This window comes from Cucurbita pepo, chromosome 4, assembly GCF_057944985.1.
Source record: "Cucurbita pepo subsp. pepo isolate OVF chromosome 4, ASM5794498v1, whole genome shotgun sequence".
In the NCBI taxonomy this organism is placed as follows: domain Eukaryota; kingdom Viridiplantae; phylum Streptophyta; class Magnoliopsida; order Cucurbitales; family Cucurbitaceae; genus Cucurbita; species Cucurbita pepo.
The window spans coordinates 12805964-12832245 of record NC_141801.1 but is presented as its reverse complement, the minus strand read 5'-3'; the positions used below and the strand labels follow the sequence as shown (position 1 = coordinate 12832245).

Below are 26282 nucleotides of genomic sequence, written 5' to 3'. Positions count from 1 at the left end.
TAATAGCTTTCGTGCTGCTCAATCTTTTACTTTGTTTCCGAGTCATAGGCATTTTCTTGCAGGATGTTAGGTGTGCAGGAACACCCAATCGGGTTTCTACCTTCATTTCTTTTTGTGCTGCTACGATGTAATGTGCAGTCACGAGCCATGAGGATGTATGGTATAAGGCTATATATATTTCACAAAAAAAAAAAAAAAAAAAAAAAAAAAAAAAAAAAAAATATATATATATATATATATATATATATATATATATATATATATATATATAATAAAATAAAATTGGTTAACTAGCATATTTCTCAAACATTGCCCACAAGAGTGTCGGCAAATCATAGTCTCCACTAATTAAATAAACCAGGAAATATATATATAAATAAAAAGGAAAAAGAAAGGAAACCCACATCAGGCCAAATCTCAATTATATTTAATTTTATAATCAATTAAAGAGAATTTTGTCATTAGATGGAGAGAAATAGAAAGATGATCATATATATTTTTTATATTCCAACCTTTACCATCTCTTCTTACGTTATTATATCTTTGTATTCGTCTATAAGAACAAACAAATTAGTTAAGACATGTTTTCAACGAACATCCCTAATAAAAAAAATAAAAATTAGGTTAAATTATAAGTTTAAATCTTCTGTCTAATAAATTATAAGAATTAATTTTTATTATTTAATAACTCCTTAAACTTCTTCCCGCTTTTTAATCAATACAACCATGGAATAAAAGGTCAATTTTTTTTTTGAAAATTCAATAATCTAATAATTTTTAATTTTTTAATTCTCTAAACTCATAATTTAACTAATAAATTAGACATAAAATAAAATTAAAATAAATAAATAATCCAACCACTAAAATTAAAATATAGTTTGATTAGATAGCGATTCATAAAAGGTATTATTATTATTATTATTATTTGATCAACATTCATACAAACTTAATTATTGCATATTAAAATGGATCAAATGGACATTTAAAATATAATGCAACAAACGCAAAAAATCAAACAAAATGCACACAATTCCAACCTCCACCGACACTAAATACAATAAATTTGTGATTTCTCCACTAAGCCCCCACCTCCCACCCAGCTGTCTCCTCCTCTCACTTATTGACTCATTTCCTTCCTTAAAATTACCCAATTGCCCCTCCCCTCAACCTCTATTTACCACCCTATCAGAAGCCTTCAGCTTTTTCTTTTCCTTTCCCCTTTTAGAATCACACCATTTATTCCTATCTTCCAAACAAGGAAACCCACTTTCTTTTTATGTATAATCACTTCTTATTTTATTTATTTATTATTTATATGTTTTTTTTTTTTAATTTACTCTGTTGAGTTTAAATTAATTTTTATTATATTTTTTATAATTTCTTTTAATTTTTTTTAAAGGTGAAAATAGTAAAGAAATTAAAAGAAAAGCATATAATTAAAAAAAATCTAGGGGAATTGAAATTTCGGTAAATTAAAATGTTCTTAGGGGTAGAATTGGAATTTGTGCAATCAACGGCGGGAAGTATTTCTATCAGAAACTGAGTCGGCCAATAGAGTCATTTTCTTCATTTCTCACGATTCATCGTTATAAAGCTTACACTCTTGTGGAATACTTCCCACTCTCTCTCTCTCTCTCCATACGACACGGCTACTTTCCTGTGCAGATCTTGAGCCATTTGCAGAACATCGTCTGCAGCTCAGTCTGCATCGGGAAAATGAGGTCTCGGCTCTTCTCTTCTACTGGATCCGTCGCCGAACTTACTGGCTTTGGCCTCTTGCTTCTCTTTCTACTTTCATGCTTCAGTTTCACTTCGACAGGTCAGTGAACTCAAACTTCCTTACTTATTGATGGTTCCAGATTTGCGTAATGGACGTGGTTTTATTATCCGTTTTCATTAATCTATCCTGGTTATCTCATAGTTGGAAATATTTGGAGATCATGTGTACTTCAACTGTTAAACTCTTCTTAGTTACATGATTTTATGTTTTTTTTTTTTTTTTTCTTGATTGATCGATTTGAAATGTGGAGGTGAGTGTTACGTTTTGTTACATTGAGAACTAATGAACGGATGTGAGAAAATGGTGAAATCTAGGAAGAATTGGCGATGCTTCTTATTATCCTGAGAAGTCAACGAGTTCTTTAGTATGGAATCTTTGGCGCATCGTATCGATAGTTATTATTATCATTACTGCTGATTTTAATTGAAATTAGAAGAATGAGAGGCAACTGTGACTTGGAAAGTTATCTGAGGAACTTCGATTTTCATCGTTTTCATTGGATCTCTTTGCAGAAGCCTATGATGCACTTGATCCCAACGGGAACATCACCATCAAATGGGATGTTATGAGCTGGACTCCGGATGGCTATGTTGTAAGTTTCATATAAGTTTTGCACTTCTTTGGTTTTTCTGAGACAAAGCTTTTTACGAATGTAATAGTTAAAAACTGGGAAATACTAGACTATGAATCTTTTATTTGTGCAAAATGTATCAAGAAGATTTTATGAGTACCTCCATCATTTGTTTGTGTAGCACTAGCTTTAGCGTTTATGGGTGTATGCTATAAGATAGAAACTCCTTATATTCGAAAGGCCCTAATAAAATATGTATTTGATAATTTTGTTTCCAATAGTAATTTGTCTCTAGTGTTTGGTAGCTTACTTGCCTTCTTTCCTATTGATTCCCTGATCTAAACGGTTATCTATTTGGTGGCAGGCTGTTGTTACAATGTACAACTTCCAGCAATACCGCCATATTCAAGCTCCAGGTTGGACACTGGGGTGGACATGGGCAAAGAAAGAAGTGATTTGGAGCATGATGGGAGCCCAAACAACTGAACAGGGAGACTGTTCAAGGTTCAAAGGAAATACTCCACATTGCTGCAAGAAAGATCCAACCGTTGTGGATCTGTTGCCAGGAACTCCTTACAATCAGCAGATTGCAAATTGTTGTAAGGGTGGAGTGATAAACTCCTGGGCCCAAGACCCAGCCAATGCAGCAAGTTCATTTCAAGTCAGTGTTGGTGCTGCAGGAACAAGTAACAAAACTGTCAAACTCCCCAAAAACTTCACTCTTAAAGCACCGGGACCTGGATATACTTGTGGTCCAGCAAAGATTGTGAAGTCAACCAAATTTATATCTGGAGATAAAAGAAGAGTAACTCAAGCTTTGAGTAAGTAAACTTGCCGAAAATTTGCGCATTAAATTTTTAGGCTCAATGTAGAATTCTAATTTCGTCAAAATGCATGTGGATTTTATTAATCATTTATTCATCATTTTAAAATTTGACATGGTATCTGACTAATTGAAAGTCGTAACTATATAATTTACATGTAAGCATGAATACAAGAGATAAACATCAGTTAACGACATTTGATTGAATCTGTCCTTGTTTGTCCTATGTCAGTGACTTGGAATGTTACATGCACCTATTCTCAATTCCTTGCTCAAAAGACACCCACTTGTTGTGTTTCCCTCTCTTCCTTCTACAATGATACCATCGTCAACTGCCCAACCTGCACTTGTGGATGTCAAAACAATACGGCGGGTTCTGGGAGCTGTGTGAAGTAAGTTTTCTTTTTGTTGTACATCGGGCATTGTGTTATTTATTTATATTTCAACATTGTATTTGTGGTTGGTGAAAGATTGAATCTATTATACTCAACTCAATAATCTATTTCTGTTTAAATTATCTTTTGCAGTCCAGATTCTCCACATTTAGCTTCAGTGGTATCAACTCCTGATAAATCGGGCAACTATGAACCCCTGGTTCAGTGTACTAGCCACATGTGTCCCATTCGAGTCCATTGGCATGTGAAGCTGAATTACAAGGACTACTGGAGGGTGAAGATCACAATCACCAATTTCAATTACAGAATGAACTACACACTCTGGAATCTTGTGGCGCAGCATCCCAATTTTGATAACATAACTCAATTATTCAGCTTTAACTACAAGTCGTTGAGCCCCTATGGTGACCTAAGTAAGTTCTCTCTGGAAATATCTATCCGCATATAACATAGACAAATCATCTCATTTGATTGGAAGGAACCGGCTTTATGCAATTTATTTTCTCAACTATGTGGTCGGTAAATTTGGTACTGTTTTGCAGATGATACTGCTATGTTATGGGGAGTTAAGTTCTACAATGATCTGCTCAATCAAGCTGGCCCTCTCGGTAATGTGCAGTCTGAGCTCCTATTCCGGAAAGACCAAAACACTTTCACTTTCGACAAGGGTTGGGCTTTTCCAAGAAGAGTTTATTTCAATGGTGATAACTGTGTGATGCCACCTCCAGAGGCCTATCCCTATTTGCCAAATGCCAGTTCCAGACCAGCTATGTCTTTACTTGCGACAGTCTTAATATCTCTGGCATTACTGTTGAATTTTGCTCTGTAAGTTATGCCCACGGAGAACAACAAACGCTATTGGTTGGTCTAACATGATTTCCTATGAGCTTGTGGCAATCTGGTCAATGGTGTTGAATTTACTGGTGCTTAAATCAAAGGCAATACGAGCTAGTTTCTGTTTGTAGATGGGTTCTTTGACTCAACTTCATTTCTTGTTTAGATTTGGAGCGAATTGTATTGTACAAATAGTTATATTATACGTTCAATCATTTTATTTGTATAATGATTAAAAGATGTTTGTCGCTCTCAGTGTAATAACTCATGAGACAGTTCAAAATTTTCATAGAGTGCCTGTTTTTTTGCATAATTTCTTGGTTATTGCAAGTTTACACATGATGGAGTCATTTCATTTATATAACCAGACTATGTACTACAAAATCAAAACTAAAATTTGGACAACAGAACCATGTCTATACTGAATTTCTTCTGAAGAACAAACATTGATTTATCTGCCGAGTGTGTATTCTATGACCAATATATCTGTTTGCATACCTGTGTTCGTTGTAGTCTTGCAGATTCTCCTTTGAATTGTGAACGCGCAAAGCTCTCTGAAGTTCATCAAGAAGGAAATGAATGATCACTGATCACCACAAAAGCCAGATTATCAAAAGCAAGGAGGTGATCAACTTGGTAACTGCACTGGAGCCTTCAGGAGCAGAGTTGGGTAGATATGGGTATGATTCTGGTGGTGGCATCTGACATTCGTCGCCGTTGAAGTATACTTTTCTAGGAAAGGCCCAACCCTGCTTGAAGGTAAATGTATCCTTGTCCTTCTTCATTAGTACTTCAGATTGCACATTTCCAAATGGCCCTGCTTCCATTAATAGATCATTGTAGAATTTCATGCCATAGAACATGCCAGTATCATCTGCACATTGAATTTAGTAGTGCATTTATGTCAATTAAGACTGAAATAGCCAAACATTTGCATTGAAACCACAAGAATTTTAGTACTCACTAATGGATTCATAGGGAACTAGGGGCTTGTAGTCAAAACTGAACACTTGAGTTACATTATTCAGATTTGGATGCTGCACTGCCAGTGTCCATAGCGTATAGTTCATCCTGTAGTTGAAGTTGGTTACAGCAACCTTCACACGCCAGTAATCCTTGTAATTAATTTTTACGTGCCAGTGTACTCGGACAGGACACATGTGATGGGTGCACTGTAGTAAAGGCGTATTATCCTTTTTAGGAGTATTTATTCCGTCCTTGTGCAATAGCTTTGAGTTACTCCTGCATCGTGGGATTAAAGGAAAAAAAAAAAAAAGATGATGTTATAGTCGCCAGCAACTAAGCTGGAGTTGAAAAGTAATATTATAGACATCTGACACGAGGTTACTTCATTCTGAACATACTTGTAACAGTCCAAACCCACCGCTAGTAGATATTGTCCTATTTGGATTTTCCTTTTCGGGCTCACCGTCAATGTTTTTAAAATGCATCTGCTAAAGAGAGGTTTCCACACCCTTATAAAGGGTGTTTCGTTCTCCTCCCCAACCGATGTAGGATCTCACATACAACAAGAAAGATTTTTCTATTTTAATAATTTGATGCTGTAACTTCTAAATATGTGTGTGTGTGGAGGGAATCCTGAAACACATTTGTTACCATCTGGGGCAGAGAAAGAAGTCTCTTACTTTATACAATTGTGTTTGTTCTGGCAGCCACATGCACAGGTTGGGCAAGAAGTGATCGTATCATTGTAGAAAGTCGAGAGTGATACGCAGCAAGTTGGGTTCTTAGAGGCCAGAAACTGTGAGTAAGTGCAGGTTACATTCCATGTCACTGCATCAGAAGCAGCATAAATCAACTTAAAGAGCTTTATCTAGAACAACTTCAAGAGCTTTATCTGAAAGGAGCACAACATGTAATTAGAAACAAGCTTACTCAATGCTTGAGTTTTCCGCCGGCGATCAGGAGTAAGGAAGACTGTAGAAGGCACAACTTTTGCAGGTCCACATGTGTAGCCTGGTCCTGGACCGAGCAGAGTGAAGTTCTTCGGCAACTTTACCGTTTTGTTCGAAGTGCCAGCTAGTCCAACACTCACCTGAAAGGCAGAGACTGAACCTACTGGGTCCTGTCCCCAAGAAGCCAACACTCCACCCTTGCAGCAATTGGAGAATTGCTGATTGTAAGGAACACCAGGGAGCAAATCAACAACTATTGGGGTTTTCTTGCAGCAATGAGGTACGTTTCCTTTGAACTTGGAACAATCTCCTTGCTCTGTCGTCTGAGCTCCCACCATAGACCATATTACTTCTTTCTTGGCCCATGACCAGCCCAGGGTCCATCCTGGTGCATTGATATGGCGGTACATCTGAAAATTGTTCATTGTCACTACAGCCTGTTACAGTTCAAAAACAAAAGATCGGGTATTTAGAAATAGCTTTACGCCAGTGGTCCAATCTTCATTCATGAATAACTTTAATCTTCATTCATTGTTCATAATCCTGGAAAACTACATAAAGGTACTAATCAAATTGTGATTTCAGGTTCGGGATGAAAAAGCTGCTGATTGTTATCTTACAACATATCCATCTGGCGTCCAAGAGACTACATCCCATTTGATTGTTATGTTTCCATTCGGATCCAATGGATCATAAGCCCCTGAAGAAGATAAACAGAAGCAAAAACAAAATCATCAGCTACAACACACCAATAATCAGACCAATAAAATGGAACATCTTTCTTCTTGTAGCACGTACCAGTTGAATAGAAAGTTGCAAAGATCAGAAGTGCTAAGAGTACAACTCTTTTCTGTCGAGCCGAGTAGCATTCCATTTGAAAAAGAATTTTGTGTGATAGATCACTGTAGGTATTAACTTCCATGGCTTGAAGTTTTGCAGGATCAAAAGCTTCCACCAACTGAACTCACAGGATGCAACTGTTCTTTGCTGGTACCATGGAAGTGGAGATAATGAGAAATGAAGGATACCAATATAGTTCAAGAGAATGCAAGAAGGTGTCTCACCTCCCACCTACTGGTTGTTAGATAATTCATGTGATATTTTTCAGCTACCCCTCTGTACACAATCACACAACCTCTGAAATTCTTCATCTATCTCTTTCAGTATTTCTGCATCTTGAAGCAAAGCTTTCGAGAGGAATGATGCAAAATGTGGTGGGAGACTTTTCAGAGGTCTGGAGATGACTTTTCATCTGTCAGCGTCCTCACACCAGGGGCAGGCAATTGTGCAGAACCCAGGAGCTGAGTTCAACTGCACTGGATCAGTAAGTTCTGGTTTAAATATCGAGACTTGATCTCAATGCATATGCCAAAACTAATTACATGTGCAGAACCCGTAGATATTGTCCATTTTAGTTCATTAGGTGTCGCCGTTAGCCTTGCGAGTTTAAAATGTGTCTGCTAGAGAGAGGTTTCCATACCCTTATAAGGAATGTTTCGTTTCCCTCTCCAACTGATGTGAAATCTCACACTCCATTCTCCTTGAGGGCTCAACGGACTTGCTGGCACACCACCCAATGTCTAGCTCTGATACTATTCGTAACAGCCTAAGCCACCGCTAGTAGATATTGTTCCACTTTAGCCCATTACCTATTATTGTTAGCCTCACAGTTCAAGTTTCCACATCTTTGTAAAGAATGTTTCGTTCTCTTCTCCAATCGAAGTGGGACACTCACATAAAATGAGTATAGTTCAACAGTAGTTGACATGTACCCTCGATCAAGAGGTTAGAGGTTTCAATCTCCGTTGTAGAACTTAACTTCAATTATTATTCACTCATTACTGTTTTAATTTTTTTTACAATTAGGTGCGCAATCATGATCTTGACAATAATCTAACAACTTTCTTTTTTTTTTTCCTCTTTTAAAACAACATTAAACAGCAATTTAGTACCATATTATTGTGAAAACCAAATTAGACCTAACGAGAGTAAGAGGTGGCAACAACTATAACCTTTAAATAATTCGTTCGGTTCTATTTTTATATTTAAATCCTTTTGGATCTGCCTATAATTCGAGGTAAGTTAACTTTTTTATTTTTATTTTATTTTTAATTTGCTAATTATTAATGTTAGACTTTAATCCTTTACTTTAAAATTTATAAACTAAAATTAATTGGTATCTTATTCTTAAGTTGATAATTTTCTATTTTTGTTACTCTATAAATATTATAATATTGAAATTAAAAAAATTTAAATTATAATTTTAATCCCTAAATTCCATAAATTTTCAAAATTACAAATTTAATCTTTAAATTTTAAATTTTAATTTTTTAAAATTTAAAAGTCTAGTAGACATAAATTTAAATTTATATTTAATAGATCAATTTAAAATTTTCTTAAAATTTTATTTTAAAATTTGATAAAATTATTATAAATAGTTTTTCAAACTTTTTATTTTTCGTTTAAAATTTAGTTTGACCTAAAAAAATAATGGTAAGTTGTCTTCATGCTAACCAAACGTGCCACGTGTCATATGGCATATTCATTTCTTCACCCGCTTCTTCTGCCTGAAAATCAAAATTCTCTCCCTCGCTTTCTCTCAGTTCTGTTTCTTGTTTCCTCTACAGTCAACAATGGCGGACTCAATTCCCACCCCGCTTCTCAGTGATGAACTCGACATCGTCATCCCCATCATCTGAAACCTCGACTTCGTCGAAATATGGAGGCCATTTTTTCAGTACCATTTGATCATCGTCCAAGACTATCAGAGTTCCCGATGGATTTGACCAAAAGCTCTACAATCGTAGCGATATCAATCGGATTTTGGTCCTTTGGCCTCTTGCATTTCCTTTAAGGACTCTGCTTGTAGCTGCTTTGGCTATATGGTTTCGAAGAAATACATCTTCACAATCGATGATGATTGCCTTGTAAGTTTACTCTATTCTTCCTTTTTAGAGCTTTTTGGGTCTCTGTTCTTGATTGCTTCTGTCGATCATCACATCTTGATCGAAAACACGTCTTAATCAATTAAGTTATGTTCACGATAGTCGCATCAGAAATTTTGTAAGAATTCATTTGGAATTTTGTAAGAATTCATTTGGTATACTGATGCATTTGTCACCTGGCAACTATAAACAGGCACCTTACCAAACTTGTAGAATCATTTGGTAATAAGAAATCCATATGATCTACAATATTATATCAACTTCATATGTCTCTTAACTTATCTAGACCAAATAGAGAGATTTGGGCTGAAAACGAAAGCTCAATAATGGCTTAGCTGAAAATAGAAATAGAAGTATTATCCTTTGCAAAGATTCATCAAAAGACATCTCAAAGCTTAATAATAGAATACTTCAAGAATGGTCCAAGAATAGTACCAACATATCAACGTTTGTGGAACAAAGTTTAGTTCATATGAAAAAGGAATAAATCATGCCTACTTTATTCTGGAGTTCTTCTCCTCACCCTACCCCAACAACAGCTCTTCCAGCACCAATGCATCAAAATCCACTGCATTGTTCATAGTCAGCACAAACTTCGTCCTGCCACGCCACCTGTTCCAATACGAATCTGTTGTCAAAACTCAAGGATCTGAGAAAATGCCATGACATAGCCTGTTTTTGTAGGTCCATAAACAGATAGTAGAATGCTTTTGTTCAATGCCAACCAGCAGATGGTAGGAACAACAAACAAAAAGTTAAACCATCCTTCATAAAAGACTCAGTGAAGGTAATAGCATCACTAACCCTAAGAGACATCTTCATAAAAGACACTAAGGAGTCTCTTTAGCATATTCAGTTACCTTGGTGGGTTAAGAAGCACCAAAGATTGTCCAAAGTCTATCTGGATGGCTAACTTGCTATTGCCTTTTAAGAAACAAATTTAAACAGCTAAAACCACATGCTTTCCAATGGCCATCACAGTTCAAGTGCATATTTCAGGAATGTAGTAAATCATTGACAACAAGAAAGATTCCAGATTTAACAAATATGTAAATGGGTAAGGGCCATATCAAATAAATTAATGCTAAGTACTCATACGTTCTGTAACAGTCTAAGTCCACCGATAGCAGATATTATTCTCTTTGGGCTTTCCCTTCCAAACATCCGCTCAAGGTTTTAAAACACGTATGTTAGGGAGAGGTTTTCACACCCTTATAAAGAATGTTTCGTTCTCCTCTCCAATCGATGTGGGATCTCACAATCCATCCCTCTTCAGGGCCCAGCGTCCTCACTGGCACTTGTTCCCCTCTTCGATCAATGTGAGATTTCACAATCCACCTCCCTTCAGAGCCCAATCCTCGCTGGTACACTGCCCAACATCCACCCCCTTTGGGACCCAGCATCTTCGCTGGCACACCGCCCGGTGTCTAGCTCTAATACCATTTGTAATATTCTAAACCCACCGCTAGCAGATATTTTCCTCTTTGGGCTTTCCCTTTTGGGCTTTCCCTTTCGGGCTTCCCTTCAAGGTTTTTAAAACGTATCTTCTAGGGAGAGGTTTCCACACCCTTATAAAGAATGCTTCATTCTCGTCCTGAATCGATGTGGGATCTCACACGTTCATTCTAGATCTTCATGTTATGTTAATGGAATTGACATGGTGAAATAATCTAGCTTGCAATCAGAGAAACAAAGATAACTTTGTTTAGAAGTTAAATGAAGACATAAAAAAAATTCATTTTCAAAAATTTTCTGAGGAACTCCTTCAACTCGATCTTATAAACATGGGAAACATACAAAAATCCAGTTTTGCAAGAGAATCATTTTTAGGTACCTGTTTTGCATAAAATTTAAGTGATCCGGAGGCAGCAGAAAGCATTACTTTCTTGCTTCACCTGCATAACTTGCCTCTCGTGCTCCACGCGATGAAGCTGTGATGAAAGCTGCAGCAAGTCAATGGTGGGGCTGCCTTCAGTAGTATCAGCCAAATTTGACCCATGGAAAACACGATTTGTACTTTCAAAGTTTACTGCATCACTTGTTTCAGGTGTTGATATGGGACCAAGAGTATTCAACCCTGATGAATTGAATTTATTGGACACTCCACTCACAGAAACCTGAGAGCTTACTCCCATGAGCTTCTCAGAAAGTTGACTCATGCTGTAATGATTCTGGCCCTCGAGCAAGACCAACGGGCGAGCAATGGGAATCCCTGATGAATGAGTTGAGGAGTTTTGTGTTTGAGATGACAGAAGAGAGAGAGCACAACCGGAGTCTGATAATCCTGATATTCTGTCGGTTGTTGCTGCACTAAAAACACTGAAGTATTCACTGCCTAATGAGGGGTTATTAAAGACACCTCCTACACTAATAGGATATTGATTACTGTTCTCCTTGAACATGTTTGTGGCAGCTGCATTCAGTCCATTGTCATGAAAAGGGGGAATTTGAGTATCAATATCATAAGGAGAGAAGAGGGATTTAGAATGCAGGTGACCACTAGGAACATGAACAGCAGACAGAGGCATATATTCATTCTTGTCTTCAATCTTCACAGTCCTACACCAATCACTTGTTCCATATTTCTCTGGATGCATAATACCACTTGGTAATATCTCTTGGCAGATAAAGGATGTTGCTGGTGTTCCTTGAAGCCTGCTACCTGCATTTTATTCAGTGATTAGCAGAAAGCCAGAGATTCCACAGCAAGTTTAAGAATAGAGAGATTGATGCAGTTTTAATACCATTATATGACTGAAGAAACCTTCCCGCCCTGCTGGAGTTTAGAGCCACCTGAGGCCTTCTTCGACGTTCATTATGACCTGCAAGGCGTTTACGACAGCTGCGCTTACCGTCATCAAACTCGGCTAGCAAATGAAACCTGGAAGTCAAGAGCTAATACATATTATAGCAGCAACAATACTAATGATCTGTGTGTGGGGGCCTTGGAGCAGCATAAGTGGTAAAAACCACAACTTGGGTAAGTGCCCCTTCTTCCCAATTTACTTTTTGTTCAATGTAAAGTTCATGATCATGTTATTCAGGAAGTAAGCACATAGGATTATGATAGATGAAAATGAACTAACCTGCTACATTGCTGACAAAACCTTTGTTCTATGCCATTGACAATAACTTTTGCAGTCTTTGAGTGAGCTTCACAAACTTTATGCCTCTTATGGTAATCCTTAGAGGAGCTGAGATCCTTATTACAGCCATAAACTTGACAGAAATAAGTTTGGGAATTCAACCCGGAAGCTCGTACCCTTTTCGAAGGCATCGACGACTCAGACGATGATACAATAGGGGCTCCCTTGAAAATTTTGTAGCCATGAGCATCCCTCTGGTCAGCAAATCTCCCCAAATTCAAATCGATAAACGAAGAATCTCGGCCGCTAGAGTCAACAATAGAGCCAGACAACTTTGAAGTGGATTCATCCTCCCCCAGAAATGCATTGGAGGAATTCATAGCAGGATTCAGAAACCTTCCACCAACAACCTTGCTACTCAAAATATCACAAATGTCAGGTAATTGTTTCCCAATCATTTCTGGGAAAACAAGTTCCCCAAAACCTTGATTGTTAACCTGTTGACCTGTTGCTAACATAGTGCTACTGAAATTGCAGGGATTCTTGAAGTCCCACCCCAACGCAGAATCCTTATTTCTTGCAAGCGAACTAGTAGGTGAGTTCATTTCATCAGACATGCATCCCTTTCCTTCAGAAACATAACTCCAAGACTCCATTACAGAAAACTAAATGAATCAGTAGAAGCTCGCCCCAAAAGGAAAAGAAACTAGCCTTGAAATTACCCCAAAATTCAAAGAAAAGTTGCAGTTCAGTAGCTAAACATGAAAGATCCTTCATAATCACTGTCCAAAACCTCCAAAACCCCACCAGAACACAACGAAAAGGATACCCATATGAGGTTTCGGAGCCTGCCCCAAGTGGGTTTAGCTAAAAGAGAAAAAGAAAGAAGAATCTGTCAAAAAGAATCAGATCTCAGAGAACCACAGGGCTGGAAAGCAACAAAATGAACCCGAAAACTATGAACCCTATGCGAATCATTAAAAGGAAAAGGAAGAAATCAAGAACAAAAAAGGAAGCAATAAGCTGAATGCAAAGAAAGTCCCAGAGAAAGAAGAGCTCGAAAAGCCATCAGGGTGCTATAAGAAAGAAGACCATAAAAGTTACTGAAATGGGGAGAGAGAGAGAGAGAGAGAAAGAAGAGGTGTGACTTTACCAGTGCGCACTGTTCATAAGTGGTATTATGAAGAAGGGCTGAAATGGGGTTTACTTAATGCCAAAGATATTTGTGGTGTGCTACACAAACTCCATGGAAGAGCTCATGAGCTTGTGGCTGCCATTTCTGGGGACACAAGAATTGGAAACAGAGCGTAGAAAAGGAATTAGAAGGTAACGGTTTTGAGGTTTGCAGAGCAGTCGTTTTCCCAAACGAGTTAGCTGCTTTGCTTTTGATTAGTTACATAGCAATTGTTTTGGTATTTCCCCCACTAAATTTGGCTCCTTCACGGCCTTGTCTTCGTCAAGGAGGCAACCTTGCTTTCGGTCAACGATTATTACCCAAAGCTTTTAAGACAAATTAAAAACCTGTTTCTCAATCATTTGGTTATTAAACAGTTAAACCTTCCCTTCCCTACCTAATCTTATCTTCACCATTTTATTTTCTTTTCTTTTCTCCAGAAAATTAACAAAATAATTATGAAAAATCCCAACTTTTTCCACTCAATTTGCATCCAATGTCTGATCTGACCACTTTGCATTCATTTCACTTCAACCCATTATGTTCTTTTTCCCTTTGAATTATTTTTATATATTTTTCTATAGCTTCAACAGTGCAAAACTGTTCATCTTCTTGTAGCAATTCCCTTAAATAGTTACTTGAAATTCAAACATTCTCCTAATTCGTTGAGTTTTTTTTTTCAGCAGATTCGTGTAAACGCATGATGATTAGGTTCGTTTGAGGCAATGCCCTGATGTGAATCCCTATAATTGGTTGATTTGCAAGATCGAAGACGCGATTTGCGTAGATCCGCTTTCTTTTTGAAGATAGGATCATTCAATGGGTACTAAAGTTAGTGGTTCGACAACTTTTAAGTGTAGACATAGTGTTAGTCATCTCCTTAACTATGCAAAAATTTTAAATATTCGAGTGCATACATGTCGTGCACAATACGCAAGTGTTGAAATAATTCTTTTAGTTACAACAGAGAGTCGTTAGATTAGCAAAATATCGTAGTTTGTGGATTCGAAGAACGTAGACCAAGAACCAGAACAAGTGGTATTAGAGCAAAAAGTTAGCTAGTGTAGGTCAAATATGATTAAATATTTTGTCGGTAACATTTAAGAAGTATGAGCCCTTCATTTCTACTCGGTATTTTGTTGAAAACGGGGAACATCTAAAAAACGAGCCAAAAATGTTTTTATCTATTTATTTATTTTATTTTAAAGTTTGTACTTTTATTGTTTGAAAATTCAACAAAAGGGGGGCAGAAGGAGAAGGACCATTCATAGTGGAAATAAATAAGGTGAGAGGGACAAGTAATTAAGCATGAAATTTCAATTAAGAAACTTATTTATTTATTTATTTTCTATGTCGGGATCTAAAAGACAGGCCCCACATCCACTGTCATATTTTAATAAATTTACCTCCAATTTTTAACTTTTTATATTTAATATTTTTAACTTTTTATATTTAATATTTTTAACTTTATATATTTAGTATTCATCCAACGCTCCCATCTCTTTTCACTCTCAAACATTTAATCATTAATTAATTACATTTCGTATATTCTCTTTGGTTTTCCTTTATATACATATAATATATTTAATTTTAATCAAAATTTTCATCTTTAATTTCTAATTTTAAAATATTTTTATAATATTCAACCTAATTTTTAAAAATTCATACGTGTAACCTTACCATTAATTTTAATAAATAACGACCATTTACGTAGTTTGAAAAGACAAAATCTTCTACATTCATAGATAGTAGCCAATCACTATAACGAAAATGTTTACAAAATCTCGACTCCGAGCAAATACAAGTTGACACTCACTCTAAATAGCAACATCAATACTCATACTCAAATTAAAACCACACTTATACTCATACGTGAATCAAGATAATTCATGTAACAATACGAGAAATGAACCAATCGAATATATTAAAAGAACATAAAAGACAAAATGAGAATGAATTTAAAGAAAAGTGTCTTCAAATCTCACTGTTTCAACTGTTTCGAGATTTTTCTTTTTTCGAGTGTTAAAAGAGAATTGAAAGCTCCATTCCACCGAATATATCCCTTTTTCTCTCTCTCAACCCCACCAAAATTTATTTTACTTAGTAGCATAGCTAGCTACGTGTATATCTAATCACAGCGTAATAGATAAAACGTGTATAAATATTAAAATTCATATTTAAAAGAGTAAATATTTTTTTAAAATTTTAAATGTTTTAAATTAAATACACAAATAACTTATAATTTAATTAATTTTTATTTATTTATTAAGTAATTGTTGTTTTAAGTCCAACACTTCAATAAAGCATTGATTTAGATAGTTTGAATTTAAGCAGCCGAACGTCTTAAATTTACTGCACACTCGGGAGGGTTTACCACCCCACAAGAAGTTAAAAGATAGGACCCCTCCCTTAGGGGTTGGTAGATATACAACAAGTGGGCCAACTAATAATAACTCACAGTAAATATTAATAAATGTTCATTTACCTTATTTTTACCGTATGGATATATATGATATTAAATTAAATAGATAGTTAAATAATTAATATACATATTTTAAAACTTAAAATATTAACTTTATTTCTTTTAATTAAAAAAAAAATAGTTTCTATACATTTAAAAATTAAAATTTCGTCTTTTATGTTTATGTAGTTTCGGAACCCTACGAACATAGGTTAATTTAATTAATTTTATATTTCATTTTACCATTAATTATCTTTTAAAAAAATTTATCGTCTTTGAAGGAATTTTACAAAACAATTTGATTTTTTGTTCGTCATATTAAAAACACGTTCGAGAATATTCTTGAAATAATTAAAATCACTAATATTATATTTAAAATTATTCTTAAACACATTTTTAATGATCAAACAGTATCAAAATTACGTTAAAAAATGAAATAAAATATTGAAATAATTTAAAAAATAAATTTTTTAAAGTAATTTTAAACCCGACAAAAATGATTTTAAGCGTTCTAGTTTAAGAAAAAAAACAAAACATTATGGAGTTTTGAAAGTTCCCATGTCTATGGACCAAAGTTTATTTAATGAAACCAACAAGGTGGTAGTTGCTCCCCCACAAACAGCTGCCTCTGGTCCTCCTCATGAATAGCCTTTTAATTTCCTTTTTTATTTATTTAATGTTACAAATAAAATTAAAAAAATATATAAATAATTTACTTTTAGTTGAATAAACCCAATTTTATTTAAAATAAATAAATAAACATAAATATTTTGCTTTATTTTATTTGATTTTATTTGTGTTCCAAGTGAAATTAAAGCTCTTTCATAATTTAATTATTATCCAACAATAAATAAAGAAATAAATACTTTCACAAGTACAAATTAAAAAGGACCCACATTATAATAATGTTTTTTTTAACAAAATTTTAATTTATTTAATTTCCCAAAAATATCATTGACCATATAATCACTATCAATGCCCTCCCATTATTATTGTATTAATGGATTTTAAAACATTTATACTTTAAAAAAAAAATATATTTTATACTTTTTCAAATTATTTTTATTTCTAAAATCATAATTTTTTTTTAAATAGAGAAATCTGAACCTCAAAATTTTTTGTTGGGCCGAAAAAGTTGGGTAAGCCCATTAATGAGCCCACCCTATAATATGACTTTTTATTTTTTATTTTATTTTTATATAGTTTATATTATAACATAAATAGTTTTTTTTCTTCTAATTTTAACTTTAATTTACCATATATAATATAGTATTTTATTCCATTTGAGAGTGAATTTTTATAAAAGAATTACCAACAATTATTTTAAATTTTCATGTGATTATATTTTAATATGAATACATTTAAAAATATTTTATTTTCAAGGATATTTTGATATATTTAAATTAAATTTGAAATTCTAGAATATTAATTATGAGGTTGACATTCCACTTCATATTGCAAATCTCCCAACCATATGGATCTCCACCATCAAATTTATTGGGTATTTTCCCACTTTAATTTTTTTTCTTTTTCTATTAATAAAAATTTCGTTCCTATAATTTGATAAAATACATATTAATTATAGTATTTAAAATTATTATTAAACTAATTTATTCATACGTGTTTAAATTGGGAAAATTAATTTTTTAAAAAATGCGGACGTGTTGAAATATTGTTTATCATTTTTTTAAAAATGCAGACGTGCGGAAATATTTAATAAATCCATATTTAAAATAATTCTAATATTTACGTGAAAAATAAAAAAAAATCCTAAATTTTCCACGAGGTAGATGACGTATTTGACCTTCCCATATTTATAGTTTTTATTAATAAATAATATTTTGAAGTCTAATGTTAAAAATAGGATGGTTGGGTTGGTCGAGTTAATTCACCCCAACCCAACTCGAACTAATGGAGTGAATGGTCCGAGTTAATTGGGTTCTCGAGTCATACGAGTGTCCCCAATTGACTCTACATAATCATACTATTTTATTTGTTATTTGTAAAATTTATAATTTTTATTTAATAAATTTTGATACAAAATAATTTCAGTCGGGGTGATATAACTAATTTAAGATTTATTAGAATTATAAAATTTAAAAAAGAATGAAATCTAGAGGGTTAAAATGGTATTTTCACATAATTGAGTATTTTTAATGCGTTTAACGACAAAGAATTTGATTTATAAAAAATTGTGGAAGCACTGCATGGCAATGGGAAATGGAAATGGATAGAAAACCAATATATTAATTCAATTTCATGTCAAGCACGTTCAAAGCGGTGCCCAACCATCCTGAAGAAAACGAAGAAAAATCGAGCAAGAACAACGCCGTTGATGAATTTGGACTGCCAGATGAACGAACCCAACATTTTTCAATTCAAAATGGCAATCATGGCGTATCTAGACTTTGATTTCATTCCTCTTACGACTTATAAGTACCTGATTTTCTTCAACCCATCACGGGAAAATGGCAAAGAAACACACCCGATTGCAGAGGTTGAGAGTTTCTCAATCGTCGGCTTGTTTCAAGGTCTGTTTCCAGCAGATTCGAACCAGACCCACCGGCGATTTGATTAAGACTTTTCAGAAGGAGGAGCTATTAGGGCACGGGGCGGATGAGTATTGCACGGACAACTCGAAGTCTGTGGCTGAGATTGGTAATCGAATCATGGTTGTGGTTGATTCTAGTTTTGGGGGCAAAGGAGCTCTTGAATGGGCTTTGTCTCATGCTGTTCAAAATCAGGATTCTATTATTCTTCTTCATGTTGCCAAGTCTTCAAAACAAGGTTAAAATAATACAAGACCTTATTTGTGTTGATTAGCTGGTTTTTGCTGGGAGCTCTTTTTCTGAAGGTGTTGATGTCTTGCAGGCGTTGTGTTCGACGAAATGCTTGACATGAAGGTTTATGAACTTCTTCTGTGTATGAAGAATATGTGCCAAATGAGAAGGCCAGGGGTAAGTTTCTTCATACCTTCCATCTTCTTTTCCATAGGAATACATGGATAAAAGGAAGAGTTCAGTGAACAATACATAATCAAAGTTTAGTGTAAGAATATGCTCTGCTAGTTTTGCTTTCAAATTCTATACCATATCCCAAACATGGTTAATTTGGATGATGTTTTCTATTAGATTAATCATTCCCATGTTCTGTTCTATCTGTGAATTGTGCAAGTTTGAAATTCTTGGACTAGATATCAGGTGAATGTTGATTAAGCAGACGAAGTTAATTATAGAAACCTGGCACTAAAAGGGAACCCAACTGGGATAATTTAGAACAAAAGTAATGTGGGATGCGTTATTGATTAATTTCAGGTTAAAGTGGAGATGGAATTCCTACAGGGGAAGGAGATGGGTCGTGTAATTGTGGAAGAAGCAAAGAAACAGCGAGTGTCTTTGCTGGTTCTTGGGCAAAGAAAGCAGTCACCATTCTGGTCACTGGTAAAGAAGTTCAGTACAAACAAGAGAAGGAGTCATGGCGGGATTGTGGAGTACTGCATCCAAAACTCTTCATGCCCGACCATTGCGGTGAGGAGGAAGAGCAAGAAACTAGGAGGGTATTTGATCACTACAAAAAGTCACAAGAATTTCTGGCTTTTGGCTTGAACCTGTGTTAGAATTTGTTCCTTTCAGCTGCCATTGCTGTTTGTGCGGAGGAAAACAAGATGGAAATTGTGAGGCTTCTGATATTGTAAGTCTTATTTTACCTCACTTTTTGCTTCTTTTATGATCATGAGTGGCTGTATTACTCAAAAGTAGAAACCCACAAAAAGAAAATGATGTGGAAATTTGTAAATGGATCTTCTGTTTCCACTTTCTTGTTGTTATTTGATCCAAGCTAGATGATTATCATTCATGCATTTGGGAGTGAGCTTTTGCTGTCTCTGTCCTTTACATGAGATTATTAGAACTCATAGATTTCTTGGTAAAAATGGAACAAAAAAGTGAAAACTGATTGAGAATGATATCTTGAAAGAATCTTCCTTGATAAGTTTTGAAGTTGAATTAACTGAGCATAGTTTTCCCATCTTCGATGGCAATCACTGTTAGACTTTCTTTCTGCTTTCTCATCATGTTCAGTTTGAGAATGCATGACCAGTACATCTGAAAAAGCCGAAAGGTTGGTCGCATGAACTTAGGCCAGCAAGATTCGTTTAAAGTATAGATCTAGTTTTTTTAGTTCAATAGTCTTCGGAGTGATGGGGTGAGGGATTCAAAACCGTGACTTCTTCGTCGAGGGTATATGTCTTTTCTTTATGAAGCTATGTTTAAATTGTAACGGTCCAAGCCTTAGCAGATATTGTCCTTTTTGAGTTTTCCCTTTCGAGCTTCCTCAATGCATCACTTGGGGAGGAGAACAAAACATTTTTTATAAGGATGTGAAAATCTCTCCCTAGCAGACACATTTTTAAAACTGTGAGCGAAAGCCCACAAGAAAAGCCTAAAAGAGAACAATATCTGCTAGAAGTGGGCTGAGCATTTTGGCCAAACTGCGGATCATTTTAACCGCACACTTCTCAGTATGTAAAGATCTAACTCGAAACTCGCTGGTAAGGGAAAACCAGTTGGATTCCGACAGGTACCGAAAGAAACAGCCAGCCTAAGTTAATCAAAGTTTGTGCCCTTCACATCATACATTTCTTTTCTGTAGTCAAGGCTCTGATAACTGAGAAGTCCCCACCTCAAAATTTAGCAGGAAAAGACTCTTTCTACCTATTTTCTTGTGGGTTGTTTGGCTACACTCTTTCTCTATCCTTTCTGTGGTTGGGCTTGTAAGCCATCCCAAGCTAGTCTCAGAGCTTGTCATTGCTTAGTTGGTTTGTCCTTAGAAGTAAATGCTGTGTGTCGGCGCAGGGCTTTGTTTGTTATTCACTGCAAAGGCAGCAACATATTCCTTTCTTTTACTCAGTGGCTGATTAAAGTTGCCTTAAATCATTGAATTCTCTCTTTTTCCAAGTTGGGTGCAACAAAAATCTTCCTTGTCACATTCATCTAGCTAAATATAATAAATTCATTTTTTAACAAAGAAAATCCACCGTATAAAATATAATAAATTACGAACACATCTAGTTGATTCGGAGCTGAACCGTTAAATTGTTGAGTCATATTAAATCATATGAAACGTGGATATGTTTCATATAGATGTGACCGTTTATATATATACTTGTACTTAAAAAGGGTATGCATTTTATATACTTAAAAAAGTTATGCATTTTATAAATTATTAAGCCATGTTAGGTCGTATAACTATGAATGAATTTAAGAGCGAAGTTACAATTTTTTTTATAAAGATGTCATTCAAATATAGTTAGTTTGTAGTAAGTTATTTTTGTTCCTACTTATGAAGTAATAATTAAAAATCTTATTAGTGTAAAGTACATTATGTCATGTCAACAATCAACCTAACTCGATCTTTCAATTTTATTTTTTTCTTCACTATTTTGTAATATTTAAATTAACGTCCAATTCTAATGTACAAGCACGCTGTAATTTTTCTTTTAGGACCGTAGGTTAAAATCTTCATATACATAAGTTAAAAAAAAAAAAAAAAAAAAAAAATTGAATGAAACTACCCTACCAAAAACTTTTTTTAATAATAATAAAAAATAAAACCCAGCAAGCAAATCATCACAAATTTTCAATTTTGTTACAAAGTCATGTTTTTTTTTTTGAACAGAAGTAAATGGAGATGAAAAATCCTTAGTGGGGGCAAAAAAATTGTAAATTTTGATGTGTTTGGGCAGCGTAGCAACTATGGTGTTGCCAAAAGAACTAGCATTTTACATGGTAATTACAATTCAAGTTAACCTCGCTGGCTCATCAGGCGACTACAAAACCGCAGCACATGCTCCCATGAGCTGTGCTTTTCCTTAGCCTATGCTCCATTCAGACCCCCTTTTCATTTTTGGGAGAGACCGTTTTGTGAATTTATGAATTTCATTACTGCTATAGCTCATACAGATCAGCCTTACTCTTATTAGTCATTGCCTTGTAGGACTGATTCTGATTCTGGGTACTTATTCTTTGCCTTCTCTTGGGTTTTTAGATTCAATAAAAAGGTGGGCATTTCTTACAACTGAACAGCCTCTATTGACTTGATCGAGATTAAGCCCCACAGTGATTGTAGATTCAATACTCCAACTTCTTCTACCTTTTGATTGAATCTGGGAGATGGGTCAGTTCGGATTCTTGATTTCGTGTTGAATCGGGGGAAGTGATCCGTGAAAAATGAGGCGCCGGCCGGCCGACTTTCGCCGCCCGGTTCGACGGAGGTTTACGCATTGGATCTGGGCGCTTTTTGGGGTTTTTACAATCGTAGGACTCGTTTTGTTTGTAGTTCATCACAACCAGAGTGAAGATCGTATCGAACAGCACCTCCTGGTAATGCCCCTTCTTCTCCTAATTTACTTTTACGTTTTCAACTTCTCGATTTCGATTGAATTGATTTCTTCCAACTTGTGTTTGGCTGAATCATTGCTTACTCTGCTGCTCTGACATTTATGAATTCAATTGTTGTTGCTTTGATTTGAGGTTTCTGAGCTCAACATGATATAATCATGTTGTTCTTCCCTGTATATTTCCATTAGTTTTATCGTGGTATTAGCAATAAGAATCTTGGATAGTAATGTGGTTTTATCAATGGCTGTCATTATACGCTTCCAGTTCTGTTCAATCCATTCATGGATATCAAATTTGTGAAGCAATCTTGTAGGTAAAGAGTGTTTTCTATGGCTTAATTAATATGTTTAGGGGTTTGGTTTGAATCGATTGTGTACTATACATAGTCTATTTTAGGTGGCCCTACTCTCACAAAGGACCACAACTATGGAGTAGCTGAGGAAATAATTAGGAGACCTTTTTGTTGTTTACACTTGTTTAAACTTTGATGTGGAATTTACTCTCATCTGATGTGAGAATTAATGAGGAAATTTGCTTTTTAGACTCTTCTGCCAATGAGATAGAAATGGTTGAAGTTGCCACTATTTGTTTGAAGTAGAGCAGGTTTGGATAGACACGAGATACCTTAAAGTTAAGCAAAATAGATCTCGGTGGTGCGTGTCACTTCTCTTGTTAAATTGTCGATCTCTCGTTGGAGTAACTAGAAGAATACTGTAATGGCCCAGATCCACCGCTAGCAGATATTGTCCTCTTTGGGCTTTCCCTCAAGGCTTTAAAACGCGTATGTAGGAGAAGGTTTCGACACACTTATAAAGGGTGGTTTGTTCTCCTCCCCAACCAATGCGGGACATCACAAATACATTTTCGTGGCTTTCAAACGTTTTGCTTAGAAAATGGTATGGGGAGTGTGAGATCCCATATCAGTTGGGAAGGAGAACGAAACATTCTTTATAAGGGTGTGGAAACCTCTCCCTAGCAGATGCGTTTTAGAAACCTTGAAGGGAAGCCTGAAAGGAAAAGCCCAAAGAGGACAATATCTGGTAGTGATGAGCTTGGGCTGTTACAGGAAGTCATCAGTTTCATGGTTTTGTCATATTTTTATACTTGAAAGTAAATTAAAAATATAAGTTCAGATTACTCATACAAGGCAATGCAAAATGTCATACGACGATCTCTCTAGTCATTCTGTTGTTTTTGAAACAATATAGTTGTTGTTTAATGAGGTAAAACATTCAAATATTGTTCTTTTTTGGTTGTATAATTGATTTGCATTGCATTGGCTGCGTACAGAAATATAGAATATAAAAGTGGTTTAAACATGAAGGGTATTTGTAACGGCCTAAGTTCATCGTTAGCAGATATTGTCTGATTTGGCCTATTACGTATCATCGTCAGCCTCATGGTTCTAAAACGTGTCTGTTAGGGAGAGATTTCCACATCCTTATAAAGAATGCTTTGTTCCTCTCTTCAACCAATTTAGAATCTCACGGTATCATCTTATAGAATATATGTAGTTCAAATCGAATAAAACTTCAATGGTCAGTCATCTAAGTTGAGCAGATGTGCAAGGGAAAAGAAACTCATCGTAATTTACGAGAGTAAAATGAACAGCACCGTTACACGTAAGCTCTACGTATGTCCGACTGGCAGCACGTAAGCTCTACGTTGCTGGTAGTGATTCAGTCCTCTTCATAGTTTTTCCTTCTTCTTTTTCATTGCATATTACGGCTTAAATGTTGAGTAGCTGACTCCTTACATGACCACTCTTTCTTGCAGGAGAGAAACTCAAGAATTGAACAAGTTGCTCATGACAGATTAAATTTCACCGAAGAAATATCGAGTGCCACATCGTTTTCCCGACAATTATCGGAGCAAATCACACTTGCGAAAGCTTATCTAGTTATTGCCAAAGAGCATAGCAATCTTCATCTTGCTTGGGAGCTGAGTTCTAAAATCAGAAGTTCTCAGCTATTGCTTTCAAAAGCTGTGATGAGAGGGGAACCCATCACTCTAGAGGAAGCAGAACCTATAATCAAAAGCCTGTCCGCTTTAATATTCAAGGCTCAAGACACTCATTACGATATTTCAACGACAATAATGACAATGAAGTCTCATATTCAAGCCCTTGAAGAGCGGGCGAACGCTGCCACGGTCCAGAGCACAGTGTTCGGGCAACTTGCAGCTGAAGCTCTTCCTAAGAGTCTTCACTGCTTAAATGTGAAACTCATAGCTGATTGGATGAGATATCCTTCCTTTCAAGAACAGGCAGATGAAAGGAGAAACTCCCAGCGTGTCGTGGATAATAATCTCTATCATTTTTGCATATTTTCGGATAATGTCTTGGCGACGTCTGTTGTTGTCAATTCTACTGTTTTGAATGCTGATCATCCAAAACAGTTGGTCTTCCACATTGTCACAAATGAGATCAACTATGGAGCTATGCAGACTTGGTTCCTTAGTAATGATTTCAAAGGATCCACAATAGAAGTTCAGAAGATTGAGGACTTCTCTTGGCTAAATGCCTCTTATGCTCCTGTTCTGAAACAAATGCTCGATCCAAATACACGAGCGTATTATTTTGGAGGGCTTCAAGATTTGGCAGTTGAACCGAAACTGCGGAACCCGAAGTATCTCTTGCTGTTGAACCATCTTCGGTTTTACATTCCGGAGATCTATCCACAGCTAGAGAAGGTAGTGTTCCTTGATGATGATGTTGTCGTTCAGAAAGACCTCACGCCACTATTTTCTCTCGATTTGCATGGAAACGTGAATGGAGCAGTTGAAACCTGCCTCGAAGCGTTTCATCGTTACTACAAGTACCTGAATTTCTCCAACTCGATCATAAGCTCGAAGTTTGATCCACAGGCATGTGGATGGGCCTTTGGAATGAATGTTTTTGATCTCGTTGCATGGAGGAAAGCAAACGTAACTGGTCGGTATCATTACTGGCAGGAACAAAATGCTGACGGTTTGCTTTGGAAGCCAGGAACTCTCCCTCCTGGTTTATTAACCTTCTACGGGCTAACGGAGCCACTAGACCGGAGATGGCATGTCTTAGGTTTAGGATATGACCTGAACATCGACAACCGGTTGATCGAGAGCGCAGCTGTAATTCACTTCAATGGAAACATGAAGCCATGGATGAAGCTGGGCATAACAAGGTACAAACCTCTCTGGAAACATTATATAAACCAAAGCCACCCTTATTTTGAAGATTGCATTACAAGTTAAAAGTGAAGTACTACTTTCATTTGGCACTTCCAGTACCTTTCACCAAATGCTTTCATTGTAGATTCAAAAAGTAGACAATTTTGAGTATGTTAGGAGGTTTTGTTTATTGAGATGAGAAAATTGAATGTTTTTTTTTTTTTTTTTACACATTAGAGTAAGTTAAAATGTAATGAGGAAAATGGCTATGGGTGTCCATTTTTTGGTTGGTGATAGCTTCTTATCCCATCCGCAAGCTGTAGGTCTCTTCTTCTTCTTCTTACTTCCCTCATGATCTGCAAGCTATAGATTATTGTTTGCATGTCAATTTCTTAATAATTTGTCCCAACATTTTAGTTATAATGTAATGAAACCAATTTATTGTTCATACTCAGTTCTCCTGTGCTTCAGCCGACTCAACTTTGGTATATTGTACGACTCAAATCGTTACTTTGTGCATGTCATGAAGGCCTTTCAAATCTCGATAAACAAAATAAGATAACATGTTTTCGACATTTTTGGAAGTAGCACATGGGATGGAGGTTTAACGAGTATTTGAAATGAATGGTGAAAGCTTCAATTGTTAAATTTGAGGTGTTCCATTGTTTAATTCTAGTTAAGAAGCTAGGCATTGCCAACTATAATAAACAGTAGTCAGCATAGCCCCCATTATGGAAACAGCGATGCCTCTC

At 35.6% G+C, this 26282-nt stretch overlaps 5 protein-coding genes and 2 long non-coding RNA genes across 10 annotated transcripts; 5 read left to right on the top strand and 2 right to left on the bottom strand.

Annotated features, from left to right (window-relative positions):
• Positions 1 to 1566: 1566 nt before the first annotated feature.
• Positions 1567 to 4716, top strand: LOC111793468 (protein COBRA). Its single transcript, XM_023675367.2, has 6 exons — positions 1567 to 1819; positions 2293 to 2372; positions 2716 to 3172; positions 3407 to 3566; positions 3702 to 3982; positions 4112 to 4716. The coding sequence occupies exons 1-6, from the start codon at positions 1717 to 1719 to the stop codon at positions 4396 to 4398; spliced, it is 1368 nt and encodes a 455-aa protein (XP_023531135.2). The 5' UTR covers positions 1567 to 1716; the 3' UTR covers positions 4399 to 4716.
• LOC111793467 (COBRA-like protein 4) lies at positions 4687 to 7523 on the bottom strand. The gene is made up of 7 exons (XM_023675366.2): positions 7384 to 7523; positions 7118 to 7306; positions 6940 to 7019; positions 6300 to 6756; positions 6050 to 6197; positions 5368 to 5645; positions 4687 to 5277 (listed from the first exon to the last, which is right to left on the bottom strand). The coding sequence occupies exons 2-7, from the start codon at positions 7239 to 7241 to the stop codon at positions 4994 to 4996; spliced, it is 1371 nt and encodes a 456-aa protein (XP_023531134.2). The 5' UTR covers positions 7242 to 7306; positions 7384 to 7523; the 3' UTR covers positions 4687 to 4993.
• Positions 6468 to 8058, top strand: LOC147793020 (uncharacterized). 2 transcript variants are annotated; one of them, XR_015420728.1, is made up of 3 exons: positions 6468 to 6599; positions 6905 to 7374; positions 7484 to 8058. It is a non-coding gene; the product is annotated as an uncharacterized LOC147793020 (long non-coding RNA). The 2 variants fall into 2 exon arrangements; XR_015420727.1 differs by having other exon boundaries at positions 6905 to 7396.
• Positions 8059 to 9564: 1506 nt separating this feature from the next.
• LOC111793465 (uncharacterized) lies at positions 9565 to 13006 on the bottom strand. 2 transcript variants are annotated; one of them, XM_023675364.2, is made up of 4 exons: positions 12351 to 13006; positions 12009 to 12145; positions 11099 to 11926; positions 9565 to 9892 (listed from the first exon to the last, which is right to left on the bottom strand). In XM_023675364.2, exons 1-3 carry the CDS (start codon positions 13004 to 13006, stop codon positions 11115 to 11117), a joined length of 1605 nt encoding a protein of 534 aa, XP_023531132.2. In that variant the 3' UTR covers positions 9565 to 9892; positions 11099 to 11114. The 2 variants fall into 2 exon arrangements, with proteins under 2 accessions (XP_023531132.2, XP_023531131.2); XM_023675363.2 differs by having other exon boundaries at positions 9565 to 9876.
• Positions 12108 to 14651, top strand: LOC111793470 (uncharacterized). Of its 2 annotated transcripts, XR_002814939.2 has the most exons (4): positions 12108 to 12244; positions 12406 to 12789; positions 12888 to 12945; positions 14208 to 14651. It is a non-coding gene; the product is annotated as an uncharacterized LOC111793470 (long non-coding RNA). The 2 variants fall into 2 exon arrangements; XR_015420726.1 differs by lacking the exon at positions 14208 to 14651 and having other exon boundaries at positions 12888 to 13827.
• A 3538-nt stretch (positions 14652 to 18189) lies between these two features.
• LOC111793841 (uncharacterized) lies at positions 18190 to 19840 on the top strand. Its single transcript, XM_023675901.2, has 3 exons — positions 18190 to 18772; positions 18857 to 18942; positions 19300 to 19840. Exons 1-3 carry the CDS (start codon positions 18454 to 18456, stop codon positions 19588 to 19590), a joined length of 696 nt encoding a protein of 231 aa, XP_023531669.2. The 5' UTR covers positions 18190 to 18453; the 3' UTR covers positions 19591 to 19840.
• Positions 19841 to 21729: 1889 nt separating this feature from the next.
• On the top strand, positions 21730 to 25978 carry LOC111793840 (hexosyltransferase GAUT11). The gene is made up of 2 exons (XM_023675900.2): positions 21730 to 22365; positions 24160 to 25978. The coding sequence occupies exons 1-2, from the start codon at positions 22213 to 22215 to the stop codon at positions 25612 to 25614; spliced, it is 1608 nt and encodes a 535-aa protein (XP_023531668.2). The 5' UTR covers positions 21730 to 22212; the 3' UTR covers positions 25615 to 25978.
• Positions 25979 to 26282: the final 304 nt, after the last annotated feature.

Coding starts and splice junctions, on each gene's coding strand:
- LOC111793468 (XM_023675367.2), top strand. CDS start 1,717: ATGAGGTCTCGGCTCTTCTCTTCTACTGGATCCGTCGCCGAACTTACT. Junction 3,173..3,406: donor AAGAGTAACTCAAGCTTTGA/GTAAGTAAACTT, acceptor GTCCTATGTCAG/TGACTTGGAATGTTACATGC. Junction 3,567..3,701: donor GGTTCTGGGAGCTGTGTGAA/GTAAGTTTTCTT, acceptor TATCTTTTGCAG/TCCAGATTCTCCACATTTAG.
- LOC111793467 (XM_023675366.2), bottom strand. CDS start 7,241: ATGGAAGTTAATACCTACAGTGATCTATCACACAAAATTCTTTTTCAA. Junction 7,020..7,117: donor TGCAACTTTCTATTCAACTG/GTACGTGCTACA, acceptor TATCTTCTTCAG/GGGCTTATGATCCATTGGAT. Junction 5,646..6,049: donor AACAAACACAATTGTATAAA/GTAAGAGACTTC, acceptor CCCACGATGCAG/GAGTAACTCAAAGCTATTGC.
- LOC111793465 (XM_023675364.2), bottom strand. CDS start 13,006: ATGGAGTCTTGGAGTTATGTTTCTGAAGGAAAGGGATGCATGTCTGAT. Junction 12,146..12,350: donor TTTTGTCAGCAATGTAGCAG/GTTAGTTCATTT, acceptor CTTGACTTCCAG/GTTTCATTTGCTAGCCGAGT. Junction 11,927..12,008: donor GTTTCTTCAGTCATATAATG/GTATTAAAACTG, acceptor AATAAAATGCAG/GTAGCAGGCTTCAAGGAACA.
- LOC111793841 (XM_023675901.2), top strand. CDS start 18,454: ATGGCAAAGAAACACACCCGATTGCAGAGGTTGAGAGTTTCTCAATCG. Junction 18,773..18,856: donor TGCCAAGTCTTCAAAACAAG/GTTAAAATAATA, acceptor GATGTCTTGCAG/GCGTTGTGTTCGACGAAATG. Junction 18,943..19,299: donor GCCAAATGAGAAGGCCAGGG/GTAAGTTTCTTC, acceptor GATTAATTTCAG/GTTAAAGTGGAGATGGAATT.
- LOC111793840 (XM_023675900.2), top strand. CDS start 22,213: ATGAGGCGCCGGCCGGCCGACTTTCGCCGCCCGGTTCGACGGAGGTTT. Junction 22,366..24,159: donor GTATCGAACAGCACCTCCTG/GTAATGCCCCTT, acceptor TCTTTCTTGCAG/GAGAGAAACTCAAGAATTGA.